The sequence below is a fragment of the Thamnophis elegans genome, chromosome 9 (genome assembly GCF_009769535.1).
Source record: "Thamnophis elegans isolate rThaEle1 chromosome 9, rThaEle1.pri, whole genome shotgun sequence".
In the NCBI taxonomy this organism is placed as follows: Eukaryota; Metazoa; Chordata; class Lepidosauria; order Squamata; family Colubridae; genus Thamnophis; species Thamnophis elegans.
In genome coordinates, this window is record NC_045549.1 from 45,446,768 (window position 1) to 45,474,153 (window position 27,386).

Genomic DNA, 27,386 nt, shown 5'->3' on the forward strand with positions numbered 1-27,386 from the left:
GGACTCCAGGCGGCTTACAAAAAGAGGGGGGAAAAGACACATAACGAACACATAACGAGAAAAAAAAAACGGTTTAAAATGCAACACCACATACATTCATTCTAATCGGGGCTGGACCTCAACAGTGAGGTCAACAGCCCCAGGCATGCCGGAACAGCCAGGTTTTTACAGCTTTCCTGAAGGCCATGAGAGTGGGTATGGTCCGGATCTCTGGGCGTAGCTGATTCCAAAAAGTCGGAGCAGCCACAGAGAAGGCTCTCCTCCGGGGGCGCGCCAGCCGACACTGTCTGGCTGACAGCATCTGAAGGAGGCCCAATCTGTGGGATCTTACTGGCCGCTGGGAGGTATGTGACAGTAGGCGGTCTCGAAGGTCTCCTTTAGGCATGAAAGTCATCTGGATGACTTTGGATTAGTCCTTCTCTCTCTCAAAGCAACACATTTCACAGGCTTGTGGTTGTAGGGAAAATAGGCAGGAAAATTAGGTAGGTTTGATATCTTTTTAAATATAGATTGGCTCAGCCCGTAAAAGAATGCAGCTAGTATTCACATATCAGAAATGGATTAGAAAAGGACCCAAAAAAGTGATTCAACCAGGGCCCATTCACTGATACACAGTTGCGAGATGGCTGTTTAAAATGAATTGGATTAATTCACAAGTAATTTCTTCTGGTTGCTCTTCACTACTGCACCTAAATAGAATTTCTCCACTCAGGGAAAATACTGTATAACTTTCAACAACCCTTGCAGTTGGTGGCAGACTTGAGCTTCTAATTTCTACTTTTTTTGGAAGGTGGGAAAGGGACTTTCAGACATTGTTGACTCCTGGGAAGTCTTTGGATAATCGCCTGCAGTTTCCTTGACAAGATTTTAGAACCTCTTTGCACTTGCTTTCTCCCTAAAGCTGAGAAAGAGTAACTGATCCAAAGCCACTTCAGTTGGATTGTCACCTCAGGCAGGACTAGTTGAGTTTCTGGTTTCTAGCCAGAAGCTTTAACCAAACTGGCTCTCTTTCTGGCTTGTGCACAGCCAGAAGCAAAGGAGAACCATGTTTCTGCAGGTCCAGGAGAGAATTTCAAAAGCTAAAAGCTTAGATGGCAAGCTTCAATTGCTGAGATCACTCCTGCTGTAGGGGGCAGCCCTGAAACTCATCCCTTTTTGTTAGTGAAATACTGTATTAACTGAATTCAATTGCATTACAGAATTATAATAGAATTATAATTATAATAGAGAGGCCAGTTCTCTCTTTAATTGGGCCATTCTGTGCTAGATTACTCGGTGGGCCTGGGCCAGCCAACTAATTCTTAAGCCCTTATTAGCTCAGAATATGCAGAGCAAAGGAAGAAAAAAATTACTGGGAATGCTAGTAATCAGGGGGACTGCAAACTTGGCAACTTTTAAGACTTGTGGACTTTAACTCCCAGAATTCTCCAGCCAATCCACAAGTCTTAAAGTTCCCAAGTTTGAAGACCTCTTGTTAGTAGAAAGCCTCCCGCATCCATCATCGCTTCCAAAGATACAATCCAGATTGCAATCGCAGGCACCTCGCGATGCCAACCGGCAGAGAACTGCACTGCAGCCCTAGACAATCCGAAGCCGCCACAAACAGCAACTCCCACAGTAAGGATCGTGCGGGGATGACAGACAACCGTCCAAATGGAAGGAGGGGCACGAGGCCAGCCCGGGTGGGAGGGGCAGGTGGCCTTTGGGAGCGGAGTCCCTCGTCTCGCGCTTGGCAGCTCGTGGCGCTCTCGCGATGTTTCCCCCGTCGCGGCTGCCGTTGCTGTCTCAGCACCTTCCTTCGCCCTGTCACTCCGCGGACCCGGCTGGCTCTATGGCGGCGCTGCGAAGTCTGTTGGGCTGGCGCCGCTGCCGTCTGCCCCCGGAGACGACTCCTCGCCGGCCGCTGTGGGGCTTGAAGGCCGCCGGCTCCGGCCGCGAGGGGACCTCGAGTGGGCTGAGCATCGCGGCCGCAGGGGCTGCTGGCGGGGCGCTCGCTTGGCTCGTCTGCTATCACTACTACGACCGCCGACCGCACCATTCGCCCTCCGCGCTGGGGCTGGGCAGCCGGAGGGAGCGAGGAGAAACCGGGCTGCTGAGCCAAGGCCGAGGACTGCAGCCCATCCCTGTGGCGGCCGCTGCTAGGGAGATGCTGGTAGGTGTCGAGGGAGGAGACAAGGGGGGGGGAGCACGACACACGACGTAGAGAGCGAGCGCCTGCTTTGGCCCGCCCCTTCTCCCTTCCCGCTACAGAGGATGGATAGTCCAAGGATGCTGTCGGGAAGCCGGGGCAGAGATCGCCCGTGCTAGCCTTCCCCTTCTTCAATTCTCTCCAGCAGTCCTGGATGGGGGACGCTCTTTGCACGTTAGTTCTCTTTAAAGTCCCTCTGGAAAAGAACAGGCGTTAGGCACCATCAGTGAAATTACTGCAAGTTACAAGTCAGGATCTTTTTTTTTAATGTAATTTCTTTATTCGTGTCAGAAGTACCTTCAAATTATAGACATACAACCTTCACAATTGAGAAACTAAAATAGATATGAGATAGATCATAAAAGTATAAAAGATTTCCCCTCGCACATATATGCTAGTCGTTCCTGACTCTAGGGAGTGGTGCTCATCTCCGTTTCAAAGCCAAAGAGCCAGCGCTGTCTGAAAACATTTCTGTGGTCATGTGGCCGGCATGACTAAACACCAAAGGCGCACAGACCTCTGTTACCTTCCCACCAAAGATGGTTCCTATTTTTCTACTTGCATTTTTACATTCTTTAGAACTGCTGGTTGGCAGAAGCTGGGACAAGTAACGGGGGGGGGGGGGGGGGGGAGTTCATTCCGTTACCCAGGGCTAGGGATATAACTGCCGACCTTCTGATCCACAAGCTCAGTGTCTTAGCCACTCTTATCGTAAAAGTATAGCACCTGTAAAAAGTAATGTAAAATAAACAGGATTAAAACTAAATGGATGATGATGATGATGATGATGATGATGATGATGATGATGATGGATGATGATGATGATGATGATGATGTTGTTGTTGTTGTTGTTGTTGTTGTTGTTGTTGTTGTCTATTAGGTCGTGTCTGATTCTTGACAATTCTATAAGCCAGATCTCCATACCTTCCAAACCTTGCACTTCTTCTTTTTCTATGCTCTTGCTAGTGTCGGCTTTTATGGTGTCCAGCCACTGTATCGTATACGTTGACAGGCTGATTTCCTTTTACAACATTTAATGTTGAATGTCCTTTACTGTGGCAAATGATTTCTAGGTTTAGTAATTGCAGGTTCAGGGCTCACTGTTTTACTACTTTCCAGTAGCATTTTTGTCCTCTTTTTTTTCCCCTCAGCAGTTATTCAAAATTAGAAACATAAAGAAAACCATTAGTGGCTGAAAGAACAATTCTGGCAACTTCCAGTAGAATGACAAGGGGTTAGAGATGGAATGATGGAGTGGCAAGAATGAAGGACTGCATGCATTACAAATACAGTGATTGAAGTGAATGGGCTAAAACTGGTTCATGGATGTTTTCTGGGTATAATGCTTCTGAAATAAAACTTGATATATCATTATTTTTTCTGCCATTGTTTATGAGAAACTAGATTTGCCTACATTAATATTTTTAATCATGGGCAAAATATGTGTAACAACAACCATGCATACATGGATATAGAAACATTCTACATTTTGGTCCTCCTAATACTATAATGCGGACACTTTCTGCAAGTGAAATAGGTTGGAAAATTAAAAGTTGTTGATGGCTGGCAGAAAACATTATGTTGACATAACCTGACCAGTACAGTTTTCTGATGTGAAACTACTTTCCATTCATCTTGCTGGTGCTGATTTTTCCCCACAAGCCTTAAATTCTAAAGTTGTGGGATTTTGTTATTTATATACTGTGTTTTCCTGAAAATAAGACAGGGTCTTATTTTCTTTCCCCCCCAAAATATGGCTTGGCCCTTATTATCTTGGGGGGGCTTATTGTTTTGGGGTTGCCGAGCAGCTTCTATCTTGCGAGCAGGCTCCCGAAGAGCTGGGCACAGCCTCAGGGATGAATGGCTGTGTTGCGGTGTCGCAGCAGCGCAACATAGCAGCCATGAGGTGGCCACGCTCATGAACAGCTGCCCGGAAACCTCCCTTTCCAGCTGGGCAGAGTGCCATTCACTGACCTAGGGGTATCCCAAAGGCGCCAAGCCGTGGGAGCTGGGAGGCAGGCAGAGCGCCACACGGCTTGGTGCCTTCGGGATATTCCTAGGTCAGTGAATAGCGCTCTGCCCGGCTGGAATGGGGGGGTTGCGTGAGCACCTGTTCCACCCCTAGCTCACTTGCCTCCAGCCTCACCATGCCCTAGTCCAGCTCTCCCTGCAGGTCCACGGCACGCCACCACTGGGCCACAACCATAGAGTGCACTCCCAGAGCAGCCACTGCTGGAAGTCTCGACAGCCGATCTCTGGATTTTGGAAGCCAGAAAAGAAGCCATGCTGGGATGGCAACAGTGCAACACAGCCATTCGCCCCTGACGCTGTGCCCGGCTTTTCAGGAGCCCGCTCACAAGAGAGCAGCCACCCGGCAACCCTCCTCTCCAGCTGAGCACAGCGCCACTCACCGACTTAGCGATATCCCGAAGGCGCCAAGCAACGTGAGCGCCTTTGCCCCCCCGGGTTCCCGTGGCTTGGCGCCTTTGGGATACCGCTAGATCGGTGAATGGTGCTCTGCCTGGCCGGAGGGGGGGGGGTTGTCCAAGGGGCTTATTTTGGGGGGAGGGGAGGGCTTATATTTTTGCCCACCTGAAAAATATGGCATGGCCTTATTTTCAGGACATGTTATATTTTCGGGGAAACACAGTAGTTACAGAAAAGGGTGAATGTACTCTTAATGTTTCATTTTTCTGCATCAATCACTACATACATGTATATGCCTAATGTTAGCATATAGCTTGTAACATACTTGCTTTCCCTATTATCACAGTCTGATCCTATAATCAGACATTGTTACAAGTAGTCCTTGATATTCAACCATTCATTTAGGGCCACTCAAAGTTACAACAGCAGTGAAAAAAGTGACTTACAGCCATTGCTCACACTTATAACTATTGCAGCATCCTCACAGGCATGTGATCAAAATTTGGGCATGTAATTTATACAATTGCAGTATTCCAGGGTTCTGTGTTCATCATTTGTGACATTCCAGGCTGGCTTCTAACATGTGAAGTCAATGGGGAAAACCCAGATATGTTTAACAACAATATGATTCACTTCACTTCAGTAACTCACTAACTACCATGTCAAAAAAAAAATTGTAAAATTGGGCACAACTCAATTAACAATGGAAATTGCTTAACAATGGAAATTCTTGTCCCATATGGGATCAATGTGCTCCCATGCTATATACAAAAGTCATAATGTACTAATATACTAAATGTATAAACAAAGTCTATATACTGGAATATGGACAGTTCCCTCATCTACTAAAAGAAACTGTAATTGCTTATGCATTATTACAAGATCTTACAACATTTTTGGCTAAACATGCAGTGATATCTTAATATGAATATTATTATTTTAGGTTTTCATTTAAATCTACAAGTTCAGTTCTCTAGACCCAAGTTGGTCTTTATTAGAACTCCCTGGCTTTAACAACATATTCCTAACATTTTTATTACTTTTATTACATTGTTTTTAGGCTCTTCAGAACCTTAGCTCTAAATAATCTGACAGCCAATATATAACACCTTTATTTTTAAATAACTAATTTCTAATCTTATGTCTAATTTCTAAGTGATACAGTTTTTACTTTTTTCTTGCAACTTAAAAGTCAGAATGAATGGTTTATTTTTTGTGACATGTAGTGTCGCACTTTCATGTTTAAAATGACTCATCATTTCCCCCAAAACAGGCAAAAAATTGCAGGCACATCACTTTTTATCATCCGGATACCTCTTGAGCCTAATAAGAACAAATAGGAACAAATGGGAGATTAGGAACAAATAGGAATAAATGGGAGATTTGTAAAGTAGCTTAATAGCTCTAAAGTTTGTTGATAAAGCAGCAGAAACGCTACAAGAATGGCAAACACGATCTTCAAATGTTCTTAAATTCCAGCTGCCAGTATTTCTTTCCATTGACTAACCTTAGCGTCAGCTAAAAGTAATTGTGATTCATCACATATAAAAGGCAACATTTCCTCTCTCTAGTCTCTATGTTTCCATCAGATATTTTGAAAGCTGCCCAGAATTGTTAGAAGATTAAGTCAGTCTATCAATTCCATAAATTTATTTGTTTAAAACAACCTTATTTTTTCTGATTTTTCCACATATTTTATATAAGGCATTTTGCTTGATACAGTTTCTTAAAAAATTGAATATATGTCATGAAATTCATTTTTGTAACTGTAAAAATGGTTCTTTGAGTCCAAAAGTCCAATCATTACAATATGAATATGAAGTCTACATATTGCACATCATAAGCATGAAACAATTTACTTTATGCCCTTTCTTGATTATACTTTTGCTGATAGTATTAGTGTTTGAAATTAGTTTTACACAGACATTTTTTACTACATCCCCTACTACTGTATGTCTGAACTTCATTCCAGTCCCAGTAGAGATGCAGTCAAATCAGTATGTAGCGATTCTACTGCTTGTTTTGTTAGACAAGTCCCATGGTAATGTCCAGTTTCAAATGAAGAAGGTGGTCATCTATTTCTAACCTTGTCATGTGAATCTCTGATGGTTTATCATTGTTTTGAATAAACAATTTATGTCCTTTTGATTAAAATTGTAAAGAACCACAAATAACATCATGGAGAAGAAATGTGGCAGTTAGCAAAGCATGAGCCCAGGAAAGGAAGAGATTGTAGACAGAAATTTAAATTGACTCTGCCTTAACTGTTGTGGGTGTAAGACAAAGGAAGGGAAAATCTTGCCATACCTTCAAGCATGGTGTTACCCCTTTGAGGTAGGTCAGGTCAAGAAGCAGACTCATAGGATAGCGATGGCGAGTTTAGATACCGTGTGCGCAAACTGTGCATGCATGCCCAAACTGAAAGACCAGCTGGCTGGCGGGAGGTGAAGCATCCCAATACCGGCATCGTGGCAAGAGGTAAGATCTTTTTCTTTTGTGAGTTTCTGTTTCATCGTTTGCAGGGAAACAGAAACTCACAAAAGAAACTCCACGGAGATCTGACCTCGGGTGACGGTGTGCATGCCAGCAGAGAGGGCTCTGCGTGCCACCTCTGGCACGCGTGCTATATGTTCACCATCACAGCCATAGGAAATTCTAGAACTTTATTTATAGGTTCTGCTAATAGACTTTTGAAAGCCTGACAGTGTTTTCCTTCCATCCTTCTTGTACCAAAGTGAATCTATTCACTTTCTAATATTTCTTCCTGGCCTTAATTCATGTTGTGTTGGAAGCATTTTTATTTTCCATAGTGAGTGGGGAGGAGTATCCAGAATGGGTTGACCTTATCCTCTCATGATTGGATTGAGTCAGATAAGCTCTTTGGGCAACGCCCCCTGGCAGCAGGTATTCCCCAGTTTTTCTGACTCATCCGATTGTGAGCGGTTGCACATTCTGGATCTCCAGCAATTTTCTAGGATTTAAAGAGAATTCCTTTGGACCCGTCAAATCTTGCCTCCCTGTACCGCGCACAGCCTCCTCCTACAGGATCGGGACTGCCACCGGCCCCCCTGGGGCGGCACGCTGCCCTGGCCACGAGTGAATACGAAGACACTTGGTGAGGACCTTGGCCGGGCAGCAGGAGTAGAGGGCACAAGCCTCCTGGAGGCAAGCCCTAGCCGCGGAGGGTTGTAAGTCGCTGGAGCGCTCCGTCGCTCCCCTCAGGGGTTGAGTGACGAACCAGGGCTTCCCAAACACCCCGGAGCGCCCACTCTGCCTCCACATAGCCAGAAGATCGTGAGGAAACCTTTCCTGGGGAAGAGGCAGGAGGAAGAGAATCCGGCTGAGAGGGCACGCGGCAGCTCCCTGGAGCACAAGCCGCTCTGCAAGTACTTTTGAATTTCGCACCCCTTTTGCCATCCGCGCAGTGTCATTTTGAAGCCGGGAGGACCCACGTGGTCCAAGATGGCAGCGCCCAGCAGCTACCAGGAAGAAGAAACCCAGACAGCTGCAAGCATGGACTGCAGCCCCACCGGAGGGGTAGAAGAGCAAGCATCCAGGTCAGTGGCTTCCCCAGAGACTGCCCGAAGGGAGGCGGGGAGGAAAGGCTAAATGTAAAAGCAAGCACCTCTCCCCCAGGGCAGATCCAGAGGAAGCGGGGGGTCACAAGCCTTCCAAGCCCTTTAAGTATGAGAGGAGGAGGCATAAGACTTTAGAGAGGCTCTGCAAGAAGGCTGCCAGCCATCAGGCCACCCCAGGCAAAGGGGGAAAAACTCCAGGCACTCCCTTACCCAGTGGAAGTACAGTGGAGAATCCAGCCCTGCCAGCAAGGATCCCTATAGACACTTCAGGACTTTGGGGCGCTACTCAGGGGTGGCAATCCCCTACCACTCCTGCTGTGGGGGCAGCCTTGCCTACTGGACTTCCCCTCTTGGGCATTCCCCCTGCTCAGGGGAGCATAGGCCACAGCCAGACACCTCCCACAGGGGCCCCCAACTTTCAAGAGATAATGATGCAGGCATTTCAGCAATGCATGGCAGCAGCATTCCAACAGCTACAGCCACAGGGGACCCCCCTTCCACCCTCTCCCAGGGCTCCTGAATTCCCAGAAGCTCAGGAGGAAGAGATCCCCAGCTCCTCAGATTCATCCCAGGAGGAGAGCGACATGGAAAGTGAGGAAGGCGAGATCAGGGAGGACAAGCTGTCAGAGGACGAAGGCATGCCTCCTCCTAAACCTACATTCACCGGGTTGTTCCAGCCCTCACTGTTTAAGTCCCTGCTCTTCAAGGCCAAGACAACAGTCAAGCTAGGCAGTAGAGCAGCGGAGGCTCCACCTCAACGCCAGGGTTTCTCAGCAGAGAACATCTTCGATGAGCAGGTCATCGAGGCGGACACCATTCCTACGCCCAAGACCTTCCTCGACCTGGTAAGGCGCCAATGGGCATCTCCTACAACTGGTCCCACACCCTCCTCTTCAGACAGGGTGTTCTTCAATGTGGACCAAGAGCTGGCTAAGCTACTGGCGCAGCCCGCCATAGATGCTCTGGTTGTGGTTCTTCATACATCCACCAACATGCCTGGGGAGCCAGAGGATGCCTTGAAGGTGGAGGACAAGAAGGTGGACCTCATCTTGCAGAGGGATCGTCAAGCAGCGGCCTGGGCTGTGAAAGCAGCCACCACAGCCTCCTTCATCAACAGATCAGGCTGCAGGAGCTACAGCAATGCACCTCCATAGCAGATGTCTGGTCACATCAGGACATCAACAAGCTGGTGGCAGCCATCCAGTTTTCATCAGATGCCACCTTGGCTGCAGCCAGATTTGCTTCCAGGGTGTGGTGGCATCACACAGGCTGCTGTGGCTACGACAGTGGCAGGCAGAGGTTCATCACAAGTGGCGCCTGGCTTCGGCCCCCTTCACAGGGGACTCCCTCTGGCTCGGCTCTGGACCAGTTCCTGATTGAGAACAAGGACAAGAGGAAGGTCCTGGCCACCGCCCAGAAGAAAGGCAGCTTCAGGACGACTCCATACCCCAGACGCTCCTACTCCCGTGGTCAGGACTCTGGTTCCTTCTTTCGGTGTCAGGATTCTTTTAGGGGGGCAGAGGCAGGCAGTAGTAGAAACAGGCAGTACCAGGGGGGATTCCCTGCTAGGCAGAGGTACCCAGACAGACAGCAGAGAGGCAGGCAGCAGAAGCGGCCCTTTTAAGGGGGTGTAGGAGGCAGAGGGGGGCGCTCCTTCTGCAAAAATTAAAGCTAGGCCCAGCGCTCTCCCCATTAGGGGGTGCTTAGCAGACTTCGCCGACTGCTGAGACCTCACCTCCTCTGACAGGTGGGTGCAGAAGACAATCAGGCATGGCCTTTCACTTGAATTTCTTTCCAGTCCCCCGAGCCTCTTCTGGATATGTCCGGTTTCAAAGAACCTGACCCGGAGGTTGCTGATGCAGGAGGCCATCCAACACCTGTTGGAGATCATGGCGATCCAGCCGGTGCCTCCAGAGCAACAAGGTCAGGGGCACTACTCCATTCTGTTTGTCATCCCCAAGGCCTCAGGGGGCTGGAGAGCGATCCTTGATCTGAAACGCCTGAACTGTTCCATTCGTTATAGGAGGTTCAAGATGCACTCTCTGCACTCTATCTTGGAGGGGGTTAGGCAGGAAGACTCTCTCACCTCCATAGACCTCACAGAGGCCTACCTGCACGTTCCCATTGCCCAGGATCACCGCAGGTATCTCAGGCTTTGCTACATGGGACACCACTATCAGTACTGGGCCCTCCCCTTTGGGCTGTCTTCAGCCCCGAAGGTATTCACAAAGGTAATGGCAGTACTGGCAGCACACCTGAGACAGGTCCCGGTGCGCATCCAATGTTACCTGGATGACCTGCTTTTGCAGTCATCTTCCTTTAGGGGTGCCCTACGAGATCTAGATGTCACCATGACAGTCCCGAGGGATCATGGTAAACCTAGCCAAGAGTCACCTCCACCCCTCTACTAGTCTGATTCACCTAGGAGCCAGAATAGACACCCAGACGGGCATGGTTTTTCTGTCACCTGACAGACAGATAGCGCTTAGACAGCTAGCCTCCTCGATAGCAAGGAAGCGCAAGGTGTCCTTAGCCACTCTGTCTAAACTGCTGGGCACCATGGTCTCCGCCATTGGCATCGTCCTGTGGGCTCGCCTCCGCACCAGAGATCTCCAATGGTTCCTCTTGCCTTTCCAGCGAAGGCGCATGAGCTGTTCACAGACCAAGGTGCTTCTCCCGGTAGAGGTCCCCCGTTCCCTGACTTGGTGGATGTCCCCAGCGATCACAAAGGGTGAAACTTTCTGGACACCAGACTGCTTGATGGTAACAATGGGCGCCAGTCTGAGCGGGTGGGGTGCCCATCTGCTGGCTCAGATGGCGCAAGGACAGTGGACTTAGGTGGAAGGGACTCACAACATAAACTGGTTGGAGCTCAGGGTGGTCCGCTTGGCCCTGTTACATTTCCAGAACTTGGTCAGGGGCCAGAACATATTAGTCCTCACAGACAATAGGACCAAGGCCCACATAAACAGGCGGGGGGACCAGATCAAGGGCCCTCATGAAGGAGGCCAAACGTCTGGGACAGTGGGCTAAAAGGAACCTCCGGTCTTTGAGGGCAGAACACATAGCGGGGGTGGACAACACCAGGGCTTACTGGCTCAGCCGGGCCGAGGTGGACAACTCAGAGTGGAGGCTGCAGCCAGCGATTTTCGAGAAGGTGGCCGAGCGCTTCAGGCACCCAGAGGTCGATCTGTTCGCCACTCCCCTCAACACCCAGCTGAGGTTCTTCTCCAGGTACCAGACATGGGGGGGGGGGCGGAAGAGATGGATGCTCTGCGGAGTCCATGGCCCAGGAGTCCTCTGTATGCCTTTCCTCCCTTGCCCCTGATCCCCAGGGTTATACAGAAGGTCCTTCAGGAGGGGGCGGAAGTGGTTCTGTTGGCTCCTCACTGGCCCCGGAGGCCGTGGATTGCAGATCTCCAGTCTCTGTCTGTGGAGAGGCCCTGGAGAATCCCCCAGGAGAGGATATCCCTCAGCCAGGGGTCGCTGGGGCACCCAGATCCTCAATGGCTCCAGTTGACCGCTTGGCGATTGAGCGGAGCATCCTGAGGAAAGACCTCTTCTCCCCCAGGGTGATAAGGACTATCCAGGCCACCCGCAGACGCTCCATGGAGCACATCTATGGCTCCATGTGGCGGATCTTTGACTCTTGGTGTAACTCCTGGGGGTACAACCCTATCCAGGCTATAGTGCCACAGGTTCTGAACTTCCTCCAGGCGGGCCTGGATAGAGGGTTAGCTCCTAACACAATTAGGAGACAGGTTTCAGCCATCTCAGCAGTTCTGTGTGGCAGAAACCAGAGTTTGACGCACCACCCCATGGTCAGGCAATTCCTTAAGGGGGCTTCCAATCTCAAACTGCCCACAGTACACAGGTACCCTTCCTGGGACTTACATAGGGTATTGGACGCTCTAACAGGCGCTCTGTTTGAGCCGTTACGAACAGTTTCCTTTAAGTTCCTGACTCTGAAGGTGGCGTTCCTGGTGGCCATCACCTCCGCCAGGTGGATATCCGAACTGCAAGCGCTGTCCACCAGGGAGGATCTCTGCGCCTTCCACTAAGACAGGGTGGTGTTACGGCTGGATCCGTCCTTCATCCTCAAGGTGTGCTCCTGCTTCCATTGAGCCCAGGAACTGATTTTGCCCAACTTCTGTCCAGACCCTTCTCACCCATTGGAGAAGAAGTGGCACACTCTGGACATAAGGAGGGCTCTGAGGATTTACTTCAGGAGAACCAGGCCAAACAGGAAATCTGAAGCTCTGTTTGTCTCCTTCCAACCAGGGTCCCTGGGTAACAAGGTAACTTCCACCACTATAGGCAGGTGGTTGCGAACCTGCATTGCCATTGCATACCAATCACAGGGCTTACAGACACCAAATCATATCACAGCTCACTCCACGTGGAGCGCAGCCACATCCACGGCCTGGGCCACGCAGGCATCCCTGGCCAAAATCTGCAGGGCAGCCACATGGGCTTCCCCCTCTCCCTTTGTTAAGAACTATAAGCTGGACTTCTTTGCCTCGGCAGAAGCCTCGTTTGGCCGCAGGATGTTGCAGGCGGTTCACAGGGCGGGGCCCATGCCTCAATAGGCTTGAGTGGGGAATATAGGGCCTCAGGGGTTTCCCTCCCTTTGGTACGTCCCATTCTGGATACTCCTCCCCCCTCACTATGGAGAAAAGGCGTTGGTACTTACCTGATACGCCTCTTCTCATAGTGGGGGGAGGAGTATCCAGTCCCTCCCTGACTATGTTTGTACGACTAAGTGCTATGTTCATTGTTTATGAAGTTATATAAATAATGACGTTGAAGACAATAAAAGCTAAGAACTGAATTAAGAGTCTGGAGTGAATGGTGCAACGAGTCGGATAGAGCTCTTCGTCAATAAAACTGGGGAATACCTGGTGCCAGGGGGCGTTACCCAAATAGTTTATCTGACTCAATCCATCATGAGAGGATAAGGTCAACCCATTCTGGATACTCCTCCCCCCACTATGAGAAGAGGCGTATCAGGTAAGCACCAACACCCTTTTTGAGCTTTCAAATGGCTTATGTATAATGAAGAAAATTGTTCTTTTTTGTTATTTTTCAACGCTTTTTCATGTTTTTCCCATTCTAAATTGTAGATTGAAATCCAGAATTTTGTAACTTTAAATATTGTCACATTTCATAATTTTAGGCCTCAACACAGATTGCTTCTTTTAAATTTATTTTTTTATTAAATTTATATAGCCACCTATCTCTCATATATGACTCTGAAAGGCTTTTAAAAATTAAGAACGGCGAGAATAAAAGTATAAAGACATCAAACATACAACACTATTAAAAACTCAATTCAGCCTACCCATAATCACAGCAGGAATACATCCCATTTAGTAAAGCCACTGAAAAAGCTCACCATTACCTCTATTCCTCAAAGCATGGTGAACCATCGTGATTGGTCTCAATCGAGACAAGGATGAAATCACATATAGACAGGTTGAACAACTAGCCTCTTGGTGTGAGCAGAACAATCTGGAACTGAGTGAACACACTCAAAACAGTAGAAATTGTGGTAGACTTTAGGAGAAACCCTACCATACTACCATCCCTTACAATACTAGACAACACAGTATCAACAGTAGAGACCTTCAAATTTCTAGGTTTTATCATATCTTAAGACCTAAAATGGACACCTAACATAAAAAATGTCATCAAAAAAGGACAACAAAGAGTGTTTTTTCTGCGCCAACTCAGGAAGCTCAAACTGCCCAAGGAGCTGTTGATACAGTTCTACAGAGGAATTATTGAATCTGTCATTTGCACCTCTATAACTGTCTGGTTTGGTTCTGCAACCCAACAAGACAGACACAGACTTCAGAGGATAATGAGAACTGCAGAAAAAACAATTACTGCCAACCTGCCTTCCAGAGAGGACCTTTACATTGCACGAGTCAAAAAGAGGACCATGAAAATATTTACAGACCTCTCGCGATGTCATCCAGTGGTGTCAGAGGGCAACCAATGGTTTCTTGTGCCGAATTGATCACTCGCTGTAGTGCCTTCCTGTCCGCAGCTGTTAAACCAGCATACCATACTGTAATACAATATGTGAGGACACTTTCTATGGTGGACCAATAGAAAGAGGTCATCAGCCGTTGTTCCACCTGATTTTTTCACAGGACTCTGTTGGGCCTTTCCAATCACCAGAGACGTGTTGTTTTTCCAGGTGAGATCTTGACTAATAAGCACTCCCAAGAATTTAAAATAGGAAACTCTCTCCACACAGCCTCCCTCGATATACAGTGGGGCAGGTTCCTCTCTGTGCTTCTGGAAATACAGCACCATCTCCCTTGTCTTACTAATATTTAGATGTAAGTTGTTTCTTGAGGATCATGCGGATACCTTCTGGACTTCTTCCCTGTATGCTGATTCGTCCCCTCCAGTTATGAGACCTAGCACTGTTGTGTCGTCTGCAAACTTTATTACGATGGATATGCAGTCATATGTATATAGCAAGTACAGGTATGGGCTGAGCACACAGCCCCTGAGGGGAGCCTGAGCTTCAGCGTGGAAGATGTAAAGGACCCAACCCTTACTGTTTGTGGACAATCCGTCAGGAAGTCTTTGATCCATTCACAAGTGAGGGGAGGGAAATTCAGGTCAGTCAACTTTTCAATGAGAATTCCTGGTAAGATGGTGTTAAAGGCCGAGCTATAGTCTATAAAAAGCATTCTGACATATTTCCCAGATTTCTCAAGGTGGCTCAGTGTAGTGCTCCCTCCGGCCAGATTTTGTCCGTTTTCAAGACTAGTCGTATCCTTTTCCTAAGGGGGTTATACTTTGGGCACAGTAGCAGAGAGGTGTGGTCAGATGTATCCAGATGGGAGAGGGGGATTGCTGTATATGCCTGTCTTAAGTTTGAGTACATGTGGTCTAGAGTATTCTTACCTCTGGTGCAGGGGTGGGTTTCAACCGGTTCGTGGCGGTCCCTGCAAACCGGTTGGTCGGCAAACCCGGAAGTAAGTAACTTCCAGGAACGGCGAAGAGCCCACCCGCCCGCCCGCGCTCCTTACCCGGTTTTGACGAGTTCTGCGCTTCCATGCATGCGCAGGACGCATACAGCGCCTGCGCGATCCTCCAGGAGCAGCTGGAGCATCGCACAGATGCTAGTACGCATGCGTGCACCGTGCGTGTGCATGAGGACGCCGCCGGCCCCATTCCAACCGAACCGGTTGGAACGGGGCGAGAAACCCACCCTGCTCTGGTGGTATACTGCACATACTGCACAAACTTAGGGAGAACAGACTTTAGACTGGCCCACAATGGCAAGAGGCTCAGCTCCACTTCTATCGCCCCCCCCCCCCACTCCAGAGAAGCCAGTCGCGGGCAAGTCTCCGTAGCCCTGGTTTCATCTCCAAGCAGCCCCGGGAGGAAATGGGCCAGCCCAGCTTCCCTCCCCAGACTTTCCGGGAGCGGAGGACCCGCATTCCGCTCCCCCTTTCAAGCCCCGAGTAGCCAGCCTTTTGCCTCTGCTGCTCTCGCTCCAGCCTCGTCCAGGCTCCTCCTCCGCGGGCCTGCTGGAGCTCTGGGAGAAAGCAGCAGGAGCCGAGGCTGGCCACTCGGGGCTTGGAAGGGGGAGCGGAATGCAGGTCCTCCCATCCTGGAAAGTCCAGGGAGGGAAGCGGCGCTGGCCCGTTTCCTCCCGGGGATGCTTGGAGATGAAACTAGGGCTACGGAGACTCGCCCGTGACCAGCTTCTCTGGAGTGGGGGGGGGGGGCGATAGAAGTGGAGCCAAGCCTCTTGCCGCTCCGGGCCTGGCTTGCGGAGTGCAAAAAGAGGACGGGGCCTCTTGGAACACCCCCACCCCTCTTCGCCTTTGGCTTTTCCCCACCCCTCTTCGCCTTGCTCCAGCCTGGGCTGGAACCGGCGCTCTTTTGCTGTACTCCTGGTGGCCTGCGGCTCCGGTGCCTGCAAGGTGGAAGTGTTTGCCCTGCGGGGTGGGCAAAAGCCAAAAGAAAGTGCCCCACCGCTTCTGTCTGACATAGAGGCGGCCCGCACCCCCGCAGCTGGTCGGATATAGCTGCAGGGCGCGGGACACCTCTATTTCGGACATAGCTGCTGCGGAGGGGCAAAAGCTGCTTTCTTTTTGCCTCACACAGCCATAAGCTTCACCGCATGTCACTGCTCTGTGATGATCATCACATAGCAGTCACGAATGATCTTATTTGCTGGCTTCCATAGCTCTAATTCATCAATTTTGTGGACAAAGGATCTAGAGTTGGTTAGAAAATGCTTGGTAATGCTGGTCTGTGAGGCTGCTTCCGTAACCGAACTAGCAAACCAGCTTTGCATCCCGGCTTCTGCTTTTGCTCTCTTCCCCGCCTCCTAGGCCCAACAACGATCCATTGAGAGCCTAGCAGTCTTACTATGTCACTCGGTATATTATAAGATTGCTTGGAAGTCACTGGTGATATCTAGTTGACTAGAAGATCCAATTTTTAATAACTCCCTGCGGATATAGACTAGCTTTTGCCTAACTCTACTGTGGCACCATGAGCTCAAAGCCACAGCGTCTAAGCGCACCACCATCTTGGGGGGAAAATTGATATTGTTTCCTGATTTCTTATTTGTACCCTATGACTATCATTAAGTGCTGTACCTTATGACTCTTGATGAATGTATCTTCATCTCTTTTTATGTGCACTGAAGCATATGCACCAAAGACAAATTCTTGGGTGTCCAATCACACTTCACAATAAAGAATTCTATTATATTATATTCTATATAGTCAGGTCTTTAGGACCTCTTAAAGGCCAGAAGGATAGGTGCCAATACAAGTTCCAAGGAATGATGTTCCAAAAGACAGATGCCATGGCAGAAAAGGCTGTGGATCCTGTCAACTTTGGAATGTCAACTGACAGGCTCTGTAACATGCTTCTCCTGCCAGATCTAATAGGACAGGTAGATGTAACTGGGAAGAGGTGGTTCCTTAGTTTCAGTCAGGACCCTTAGGATGTTTTATAGAGGTATTTTAATTATGTCTTATTTTTTATTTACTAGTTTCTTAGCTAGAGATAAGTTTGCTTATAAATCACTTACAGACACATCTCATTTACTAGTCTGAGACCACAATAAAGTGACAGATTATCTATAGATAGTGAGAAGTTCCAATTAGTTTCAGCTTCCTATCGCATTTGCATGTATGCTGCATACAAGATTTTGCATGTGATAAGAATTTCTTATTATTTCTTATTATCTTCTGCATAGAAATTCATGGTGTTTTGAACTCATCCTCCCAGTAGGATGTAATGTGTGCCTGTTGCAAACTTTCAATGCTTTTTCCTGGCACTGGACCATAATTTTTGCACAGATAATACTATTTTTAAAACAAATATTTTAAGGAATTTGCCAACTGCAAATTACATTTGCTGGATAGATTGTTTTTAAAGTTTTTTTAAAACTGTCTATTGGAAAGAAGTATCAAAACTTGATTTGGATTAATTTACATCCAGGGCAACTATGTCAGTGGAGTTAGAAGTGTTTTTATTTATAAACATCAATATGAACATCTATGCTATAAAAGATAATATGCATTTCATATTACTTTATTATTCTTAGAATAAATATTTTCTAAAATATACATTATTTATGTACTGTATATAAATATTAAGATATTTTGTTTGCTCAAAGAACTGAATTGACCATTTGTAGCTATATTCATATTAAATAAAGTTTTATCAACTCTAGATAATCATAAGCACCCTCACTGTGAAATGAATCTTCCTCTGCACTGTTACATGTGCTTGTCCTAATTAATCAGTGTGGGGCACTACCTTAATCATCTTGAGAAAAGACTGAATTCTTCTCATCTTAAAAGAAGATTGAATTCTTCAATTGATAAATTATTACCCAATTTGTAATAGACTACATGATAAATGTAGATTACATTTATCTGATGAAATGCACTGTGATCTATGAAAGATTTTATAGCAAGAAATCATCCTTGCTATAAAGTTCAACAAATGGTGTTTAAACTAAGTGGATATATGGATTATGCTATCAATCCTGATTCAGTGTTCTATAATTCTGTTAGAAATAGGTATTTAAAAGATGCATTTCTGATGAAACATAGAAGTACCATACAGAAGAGGATTCCTTATGTAAATGATAACAGATATAATACCTAAAGACAGAACGGCAAATAAACTCTTGTCAATAAAAGAAAATAATATATTTATTCTAGCATTCCCTACATTAACCGTATTTCATACTTTGTGTGAAACATAATTTATTTACCTGTGATTTATTGAATAAATTTATAAACTAGAAATATTCATAACACATTAGTGAAAAACAAGCAAACACCTTCTGGCTAAGCAATAAATACAGCAAGATTATTAACATGTGGAAAGATATACAAGCATCATGCTAAGACAGCTACTTGTCCTGGGAAACATTAATATCTTTCGGCCATTGTGTGATTGTAAATGCTTGATAATAACAAAAGCATACAAATATTCATTTTTAATTAATCTACTTTTTAAAAAAAATAAAATACTTCTGAATGGTTAGCATTTTAAGAATGAAATATACTGTTAAAATCTGACTCATGGATGAGGGGACAAGTAATACTGCAATATTTTGGTTATTGAGCTATAGTAAGCTTGATAGACATGAGTCCAATGAAATATGATAATTTTCAGGATGATACGTATACAGTATATGAAATAATTTCTGGATATATAAAAGTTATATATGGTAGTTAAGAAAGATCAAATAACTATTACTACTTTGTATTCCAACATTTGTTAAGTACCTTTTTTCTGCTTGGGGATTTTCCCACACTAAAATGTGATGTTTAACCTCTTGGCCACCCAGCATGCAAACAAAATTATATCACTTTTATCTACTTGGGAGCATACTGTGATAGCCTGAGGCCAAGCAAAGTGAAACTTTCAAACTACTTTCTTTGCTTTATATAGAATATACTCATTTAAAACTTATTTTATATAAAGGAATGTGAACATTGCTCTGAAATCTTTTAAAACATCTCAGATAAAAGTTGTAACAACTTGGCTGAAGATTGGTGATTTCAAATGAATTTTGGGAAGATATGCTTTAATTTACTATAAATTTAATGAAAATTCAATTGGATCATCACAGTTAAATTGTAATCCTGTGTCCATATCACTTTGGGGTAATGGCAGCTGGTACCTATTTTTATTATCTCAGTAGAATTAACTTTCTGAATGTTCTGTTTTCCCTGTGGAAGTAATGTATATTGAATTAGAATGTAATGCTTAGTAGTACTGATAATGGATATTATTGTTGAATTACATCTCTTACCCACTCATGGCATCAGTTTTCCATACAGTAGATCGTTTATCTAGTGTTTAGTTCTTTCACCATGGGAAAATCACTTTTTTTCTCTTTAAGAGTGAACCTTTTGAATCAATGACCTTAAGGAAACATGAAACCAACTCTTGGCAATGAACCATTTGTTCTTCTTTTTAATCTAGGAAGGAAGATGATGTCATGCTTACCAGAGTTTAAATTCATCTAGAACCTTGATTTAGAGTTAAGAAATTCTCAGCAATATTATAATTATGAATGGAATATGAATATATTGTTTATTGTTATATTGTTTAGTCACATTATATACATGATACATCAATTTTTTTCTTAAAAGAAATCGTAACTTCTTTATCCAATAGATGAATCACATGCATATTAACTATACTACCGCTTTAGGAGAAACATATAGTTATAAAAGTGAGAAAGAGATGTCTCGCCCACTTTTGGGGTTTTTGTCACCCACATATTTTTTAAAAGGATTAAAATAATGTTCCTAAATTAAAATATGTTTATAGACATAAACATATTCTACCAAATTGAGGAAATGAAGAGGATACTATTTAATTGATCAGACTTTACAATGATAAAATTACATTCTGTTTCTCTAACTAGTCAACATATCTGCTGCTGATTTGATTGGACAAGGATATTATATTGTATCTTGTTACTTAATATGTTAAACATTGCAGATCATTCATGTTTTTTACAAACATTTTGACAAATTACATAGTTATTCTGCACATCTCATATTTTTTGCAATTGTTATACTATACAAATGAGGTGAAGAAATAGCTAAATTACTACATTCTAGTTTCATATTTTTCATTATTCAACGTGAGCAAGTAGCATCCTTATCTGTTTAATATAACAGGGAGGAAGTGAATTATACACACACTGGGGGAGAAAACTAAACCAAGTTAATGCATTTGTTTACATTGATAGGATGTTTGTAAACACATGTGAATGCTGATGGAAAGGAAGTAAGCACTGTGTGTAAGGTGTGGCCTTTAAATGTAATAAAGAAATACATATCCCAAGTGAAGTAACCAAGAAGCTCAGAAGAGTTAACAAGTGTGCCTTTGTTCCAGAAGAAAAGAAAACTGATACACCGTGTACTCTCCAGGAAAAAAAAAGCTATGAGTAGAAACAAGAGGAGTGTGTGTGCCTGTGTACATGTGCGTGCATGTGTTATGTATATCTCTCAGTAATAAATAGCCAAGCAAGGTTACTTACATCATAAGCATGCATATATTTGTTCTTTGAAAAGAACACTTTGCATACTGCACAAGTATGGGAAGACTGTAAGAACTGGTTTTGACCAACTACAAACTATTGGTGGTCATGCCAAGGATTCCTGCTTGAGCAGGGGGCTGGGCTATTATTATGTGATCTACATTCTGAATAATGTTGCTACTCTGAAAAGAATAAGATGATATATGCACCAATATCCCAACTATAATTTTGCAATTGCCCTGATAGGTACACATCTTCTATGATAGGTACTTACTGTACATCTAATTTGAAGACTACAACTTCTGAATAAGAAATATATAGGCAAATATTTACTATTATGAGGCAATATAATTTTTAAAATGTTACTGACCATTGCTGTATTATCGTAACATAAACGTACAGACATAATGAAAATCCCGAGAAAGAATTAGTATGTTATTTGTTCCAGTGCATTCTTCCTCAAAATGCTATGTATTGATGCCTTTTGCCAAAATACTAAAAATATTTTCTTGCTTACCCTTTGCTGAAAGGAAAGGAAAAAAGAAACAGAAGGAAAGCAGCCAAAAGCAGATGAAGAGAAAAACCTCAGAATAGAGCTAAACTTCAGCATTTTTATCCTTTTAAGCAAATATATAATTCAATCTTTGCTTTGCTTTCTAATCTGAAACTCATTTAGCTATATTGTATGAAGTGTATGAGTTCTCTATACCACATATTAATGACCCTTGTTTGTGCTTTTATGTATGTTTGGTTTGTTTCCTAGTTGTCTCTTGGTGCATTTCTATAGACCCTTTCAGCATTTTTATATAATTGTGGACAGCTAACACCTCTAATTATTCCCACTGAAATAAATATATAATTTGTTCCATTGGTGGTTTATTTTTTAAAATATAAAATCAGATGATCCAGACAATAGGTGCTGCCACAGAGACATCCTGCTTACCTGGTCTTATACAACTTTATGCCAGGGACAAAATAAATTGATACATGCTTAACATGAAACAGAATGTTATGTTTAAAACTTTTCATTAATATATTAATAGTAAGTAGGCATATTTTTCACTGTATTTGAAATCAAAACCATGCACAATATGTTTCATTTATAGAAGTTTAAAGAAAACTATTTTGCATGAAAATGATCTTGATAATTCCTGATATGATAACTATATAAATGTTTTTTTTCTTCAGAAAGATACTAAAAAATATTTATTGATTATGAAAGGATTGTCATACTACATTGTATAAATATGCCTCTCTGGGGGTGGTGCCCTTAAATGGCTAATTGTATGAAGAACATGTACTATTCAATGTAGTATACTTCTTCAGCTGGATTAAGACACAGCTAAAATTAAGAAAAAATGTTTGAGATTGAAGTTACAGCCCAATTCAAATGTTCTCTTCAAATGTCTCAATGACCTGTGGTCTAGGGACATCTTGAGTAGTCTGCTTTAGAAGACAGTAGGAATTGGAAACAAACCTTTTATTTCCTTCTTTTACATTGTAGGCTAGGGGTGTCAAACTCAAGGCCCACGGGCCAGATCCAGCCTGGGGGCTGCTTAGCTTTGCAGCAAAGGAGCACCCAATGGTGCCTCTTGTCAGTGAAACGGAGCTCACAAAGGTTGCGTGAGGCTGTCGCAGCTGAAAACGGGCACGGGTGGGTCTCCCAAGCTCTGTTTTCGCTGGCAGAGGGTTGCAGGATGCTATCACAGTTTAAAACGGAGCTTGGGATCCCGTTTTTGCTGGCAGAGCGCTTGTCCCCCTCCCCCACAGGCACCCCTGACATGAGTGACGTTGAGCTGGTCACCCCACCCCTCCAAGGTCAAACACAACCCTGATGCATCCCTCAATGTAATCGAGTTTGATGCCGCTGTTGTAGGCTATCAAACATGTGGAGTCATGTATGATCCATTGTTAATGTAATCTGCCCTTATGTACAACAAAAATGCAGAGAAGATTTTTAAACAATGCTTTAAACATTCCCTTAGCAAAAAAATAATAATGGAAATACAGTTGAACAAACTTTTATCAGAATGCCGAATAAATAGGCAAAAACTGAATTAACAACATTTACTAGTTCTACCTTAGTTCTGTTATTCCACATCTGAGCACATATACTTGATGTTGACGGGGGGATAGGAAAAAATCATTTTCTGAATGATAGGTACCTTTTAAAACAAGTAGATTATAGGGAATCCCTTTCCACATATCTAGAAAACTATAGTTCATCAAGTGAGAGAAAATAATTGAGAGAAATTAAATATAAGATCTGCTGGAGAAAATATATGGCAGGCACAAATAAGAAACTGCAAACAGTGATACAGGAATTGATATTAAAGAGCAAAGGAAGAATGGGTAATTTAAAAGGTTCTAAATCATATTTGTATTAACATGGTTAAATGAGGACAATATCCTTGGTCAGAAATTAGTGACTGAGCTTTCCCTTGTTACGGGCAGATTGTTCTATGCCATCACTGTACAATCTCATTATGGCCAACTCATGAACACTGCAGTGTGCACTATGGCAGAAAGAAATGCATGGTGAATAAATAAGCAATAAGCACTTATATACCGCTTCACAGTGCTTTACAGCCCTCTCTAAGTGGTTTACAGAGTCAGCATATTGCCTCCAACAATCTGGGTCCTCATTTTACCCACTTTGGAAGGATGGAAGGCTGAGACCTTGAGCCAGTGAGAATCCAATTGTTGGCAGTCGGGAGAATTAGCCTCCAATATTACATTCTAACCACTGCACCATCACGACTCACTGAAAAGAAGAAAATGATTTTACTATAGAGATCTTGGTGCTGTGAGTTTGTTTGTTTGTTTTTAGACATTTCATTCCCAAACTACATAACATCATCAAGTCTACTAGATGTACACTAAATGATGTTGACTAGTCGGTTTAATGAAATGACTACAAGCTAACAACCAAGCTTACGGAGCACCTAGGATTCCACAATTCAAACGATTCTATTCCATTGTAGATGTTATCTCACATAAGGGTGTTTTGCTTGCTTGAATTGGCACCTGCATCCACCTTTAACTGACTGAGCATCCTCTTCAGGCCCAGCAATACAAGGCAGCTGCAAGCTATACTGCATTGCCAACCACAATATGTCCTCTTGATATTGGGAGAAACAAGAAGTAGCAGGTATACTGTTTTCCAATGTGGAATTTCAGTTTTTTCCTTCCACTTACCTTTTTGACACATATTTCTAACTTCATTTGCTCTTCCTTTATACTGGAGAATCTGCTTTTGCTTACTTTTCTGTGTTCTCTTATTTTATTTTAACTGCAGTTGTCTTTTAGCCTCCCCATTTTAGGAACACTGTATTGAGGAAAACTGTTTCAATAACAGTAAGGTTTTCATATATAAGTATGTCTTTGAAAACAAAGGATAGCATATAATTCAAAACCATTTGATAGTTTTTTTAAGAATACATATTTGTCATTTCATTGTGCCTTTTAAAATAAATAGTTATTAAAATGCTAAGTTGAATGGAAAATATTTTATGATATAATACATTCACTGATTTCTAAAATCTGAAATATGATAACAAATTTAATGGATGTAAATTCTGTAGCTAATGAGCTGCAGAGAAATGCACTGATTGTGTACAGGACATTTGTCCTTTTGTTTAAAATGAACACATGGCATAACAATTGTAATGCCCACTGCAGTTGCCTCTTGTGAAAAAAGCTTGCTTTGGTAACTAACCTTTTATCCGTACAAGGAGATGAGATCAATAAGCGAGGAAAGAGAACTGGAAAGCAGCTAAGAAATGGCAATATTTCTTAATCAGATATTTGTAAATAGTTTTGAAATGTTGAAGTCAAGGGGAATACACATTGCAGCTTTAGCCCAGATACTTCATTACTGTCCCTAGATTTTTTGGTGTTCTCACAAATAATAACTGTAATGCGCTTTACTTGGGGCTGCCCCTGAAGAGTGTTCGGAGACTACAATTGGTCCAGAATGCAGCGCGTGAGCGATATCGGGTGTACCTAGGCACACCCATGTTACACCCATCCTCCGCAAGCTGCACTGGCTTCCCATCGGTCTTCGAATGCGCTTCAAGGTGCTGGTCTAGTTTTCTAGTTTCTAGTTTCTAGTTTTATTGATTTGTATGCCGCCCACTCCCAAAGGACTCCGGGCGGCTTACAATAAAACAAGGGGGGGGGATAATACACAAAAACATTAAAATTAAACATAACACACAATTTCCGGGGGCTGGATATTTCGAGAGCTCCCCGGCCTGCTGGAGCAGCCAGGACTTAACGGCTTTGCGGAAGGCCGGGAGGGTAGTAAGGGTCCTGATCTCCACGGGAGATCGTTCCAGAGGGCTGGCGCTGCAACAGAGAAGGCTCTCCCCTGGGGAGTTGCCAGCGACATTGGCTGGCAGATGGAATCCGGAGGAGACCTAACCTGTGTGATCTAAGCGGTCTATGGGGAGGTGATCAGCAGGAGGCGGTCTCTCAGGTACCCAGGTCCGATGCCATGAAGGGCTTTATAGGTAACGACCAGCGCCTTGAAGCGGATCCGGAGACTAATGGGTAACCAGTGCAGCTCGCGGAGGATAGGTGCAACGTGGGTGTACTGGGTGCACCCACGATCGCTCGCGCGGCTGCGTTCTGGACCAGCTGGAGTCTTCGAACACTCTTCAAGGGCAGCCCCATGTAGAGCGTGTTACAATAATCCAGACTTGAGGTCACAAGGGCGTGAGTGACTGTCTGAAGGGCCTCCCGATCCAAGTAGGTTCCTCAATTGGTGCACCAAGCGAACCTGGGCAAGGTCCCCCTGCTCACAGCTGACAAATGGGTGTCAAAAGTCAGCTGAGGATCCAGGAGGACTCCCAATTGCAAAACCCTCTCTGAGGGGCGTATAATTTCACCCCCCAGCCTGAGAGATGGAATATTTGGCCAATTTTTGGGAGGGAACATCAGTAGCCACTCGGTCTTGTATGGATTGAGTGCCAACTTATTTACTCCCATCCAGACCCTAACAGCCTCCAGGCACTGGACATCATTTCTACTGCTTCGCTGAGTTGGCACGGGGCGGACAGGTACAGCTGCGTATCATCCGCATATTGGTGGTACTTAATCCTGTGCCAGCATATGATCTCACCCAGCGGCTTCATGTAGATGTTAAATAGGAGGGGGGACAGGACCGAGCCCTGTGGCACCCCCTAATTGAGGGGCCTTGGAGTCGACCTCTGCCCTCCAACCAACACCGCTGCGACCTGTCCAAGAGGTAGGAGGAGAACCACCGGAGACGGTGCCTCCCACTCCCACCTCTCGCAAATCGTCGCAGAAGGATACCATGGTCAATTGTATCGAAGGATGCTGAGAGGTCAAGGAGCACAAGGATAGAGGGGTGACCCCTATGCCTGGCTTGCCAGAGATCATTGATCAGCCGCGACCAAAGCAGTTTCCGTGCTGTAACCAGGCCATGAAACCCGACTGAAGGAGTCGAGATAATGGTCGTTACTTTAAAGCCCAACATGTTAGGACCTGGATATCTACGGGACCGCCTCCTGCCACATACCTCCCAATGACCTATAAGATCACACAGACTGGGCCTCCTTCAGGTACCATCGACCTGGCAATGCCGGTTGGCGACTACTCGGGGAGGTCTTTCTCTAGCTGCTCTGGCCCTGTGGAATGATCTCCCACAGAGATCCGGACCCTTCCCACTCTCTCAGCCTTCCCTAAGGCCACTAAGACCTGGCTGTTCCGGCAGGCCTGGGGCTGTTGACCCCAAAATGTAGACCAGCCCCACTTGGAATGGAGTGCATGGTGTGTTTTTTAAATCTATCTTTTCTTTCCTTCTATTCCCTTTTGATTTATTGTATTGTTAGCCGCCGGAGTCCTACGGGATTGGGCGGCATACAAATGTTATTAAACTTTGAACTTTGAATATTTCAACCATATTTGGAAGCTATGTAATTTGCCCAATTTCAGTGGTGGGTTTCGGGCCCAGCGTCCACCACATGGACGCGTGCAGAGCGCGCATGCATCCTTACCTCTTGTGATGCCTCCATGACGCTTCAGCTCCTTGGCGGAGCGTTGTGCAGGCACTGTGTGGAGCTTTGCGCAGGTGTCATGCACTGAGTGCGCAGAAGCGCCAAAGAGCTCAAATATAGGTAAGGAGCTCGGGTGGGCGGCTGGGCCCTCTGGAGCACCATACCAGAACGGTACCCCGATGCTCCGGGCAGGCACTGGTACGCCCATACCGGTATGGGCGTACCACCTGCAACTCCCACTGGCCCATTTTCATGTGATTCAGGTAAGCGAAAACTACAAGTACGCAAACATAATGAGAGAGATTCCAATTACCTGTAGTATTGCCACTTCTTTTATTTTACAGGTAGTAACTTGCTTAATGGCCATTAATTCAGTGATTGTTCAAAGTTAAGGCAGCAGCGAATGAAAGGATTTGGGATTGATCCCCAAGTTATGGCTATTCCAGCTATACAACAGGCTGCTAAGTACCTAGATTTTGATCATGCCCCATGGTCACATGATCAAAATCCAGCCGCTTGGCAGCCTGCCTGTATTTATAACTTCAGGGGCACTTCATCTGCCCCCACTCACTAATCTGCTTCCCATTTTTTTTTCCCCTGCA

The 27,386-nt window shown here is 45.0% G+C and overlaps 1 protein-coding gene across 1 annotated transcript in view; it reads left to right on the top strand.

Annotated features, from left to right (window-relative positions):
- The first annotated feature begins 345 nt into the window (after positions 1-345).
- MICU3 (mitochondrial calcium uptake family member 3) overlaps positions 346-27,386 on the top strand; it is a 68,659-nt gene continuing 41,618 nt past the window's right edge. Inside the window, 2 exon segments of the mRNA XM_032224244.1 lie at positions 346-2,148; positions 4,410-4,426. Of these exon segments, the coding sequence (XP_032080135.1) occupies positions 1,754-2,148; positions 4,410-4,426 (412 nt within the window). The 5' untranslated portion in view covers positions 346-1,753.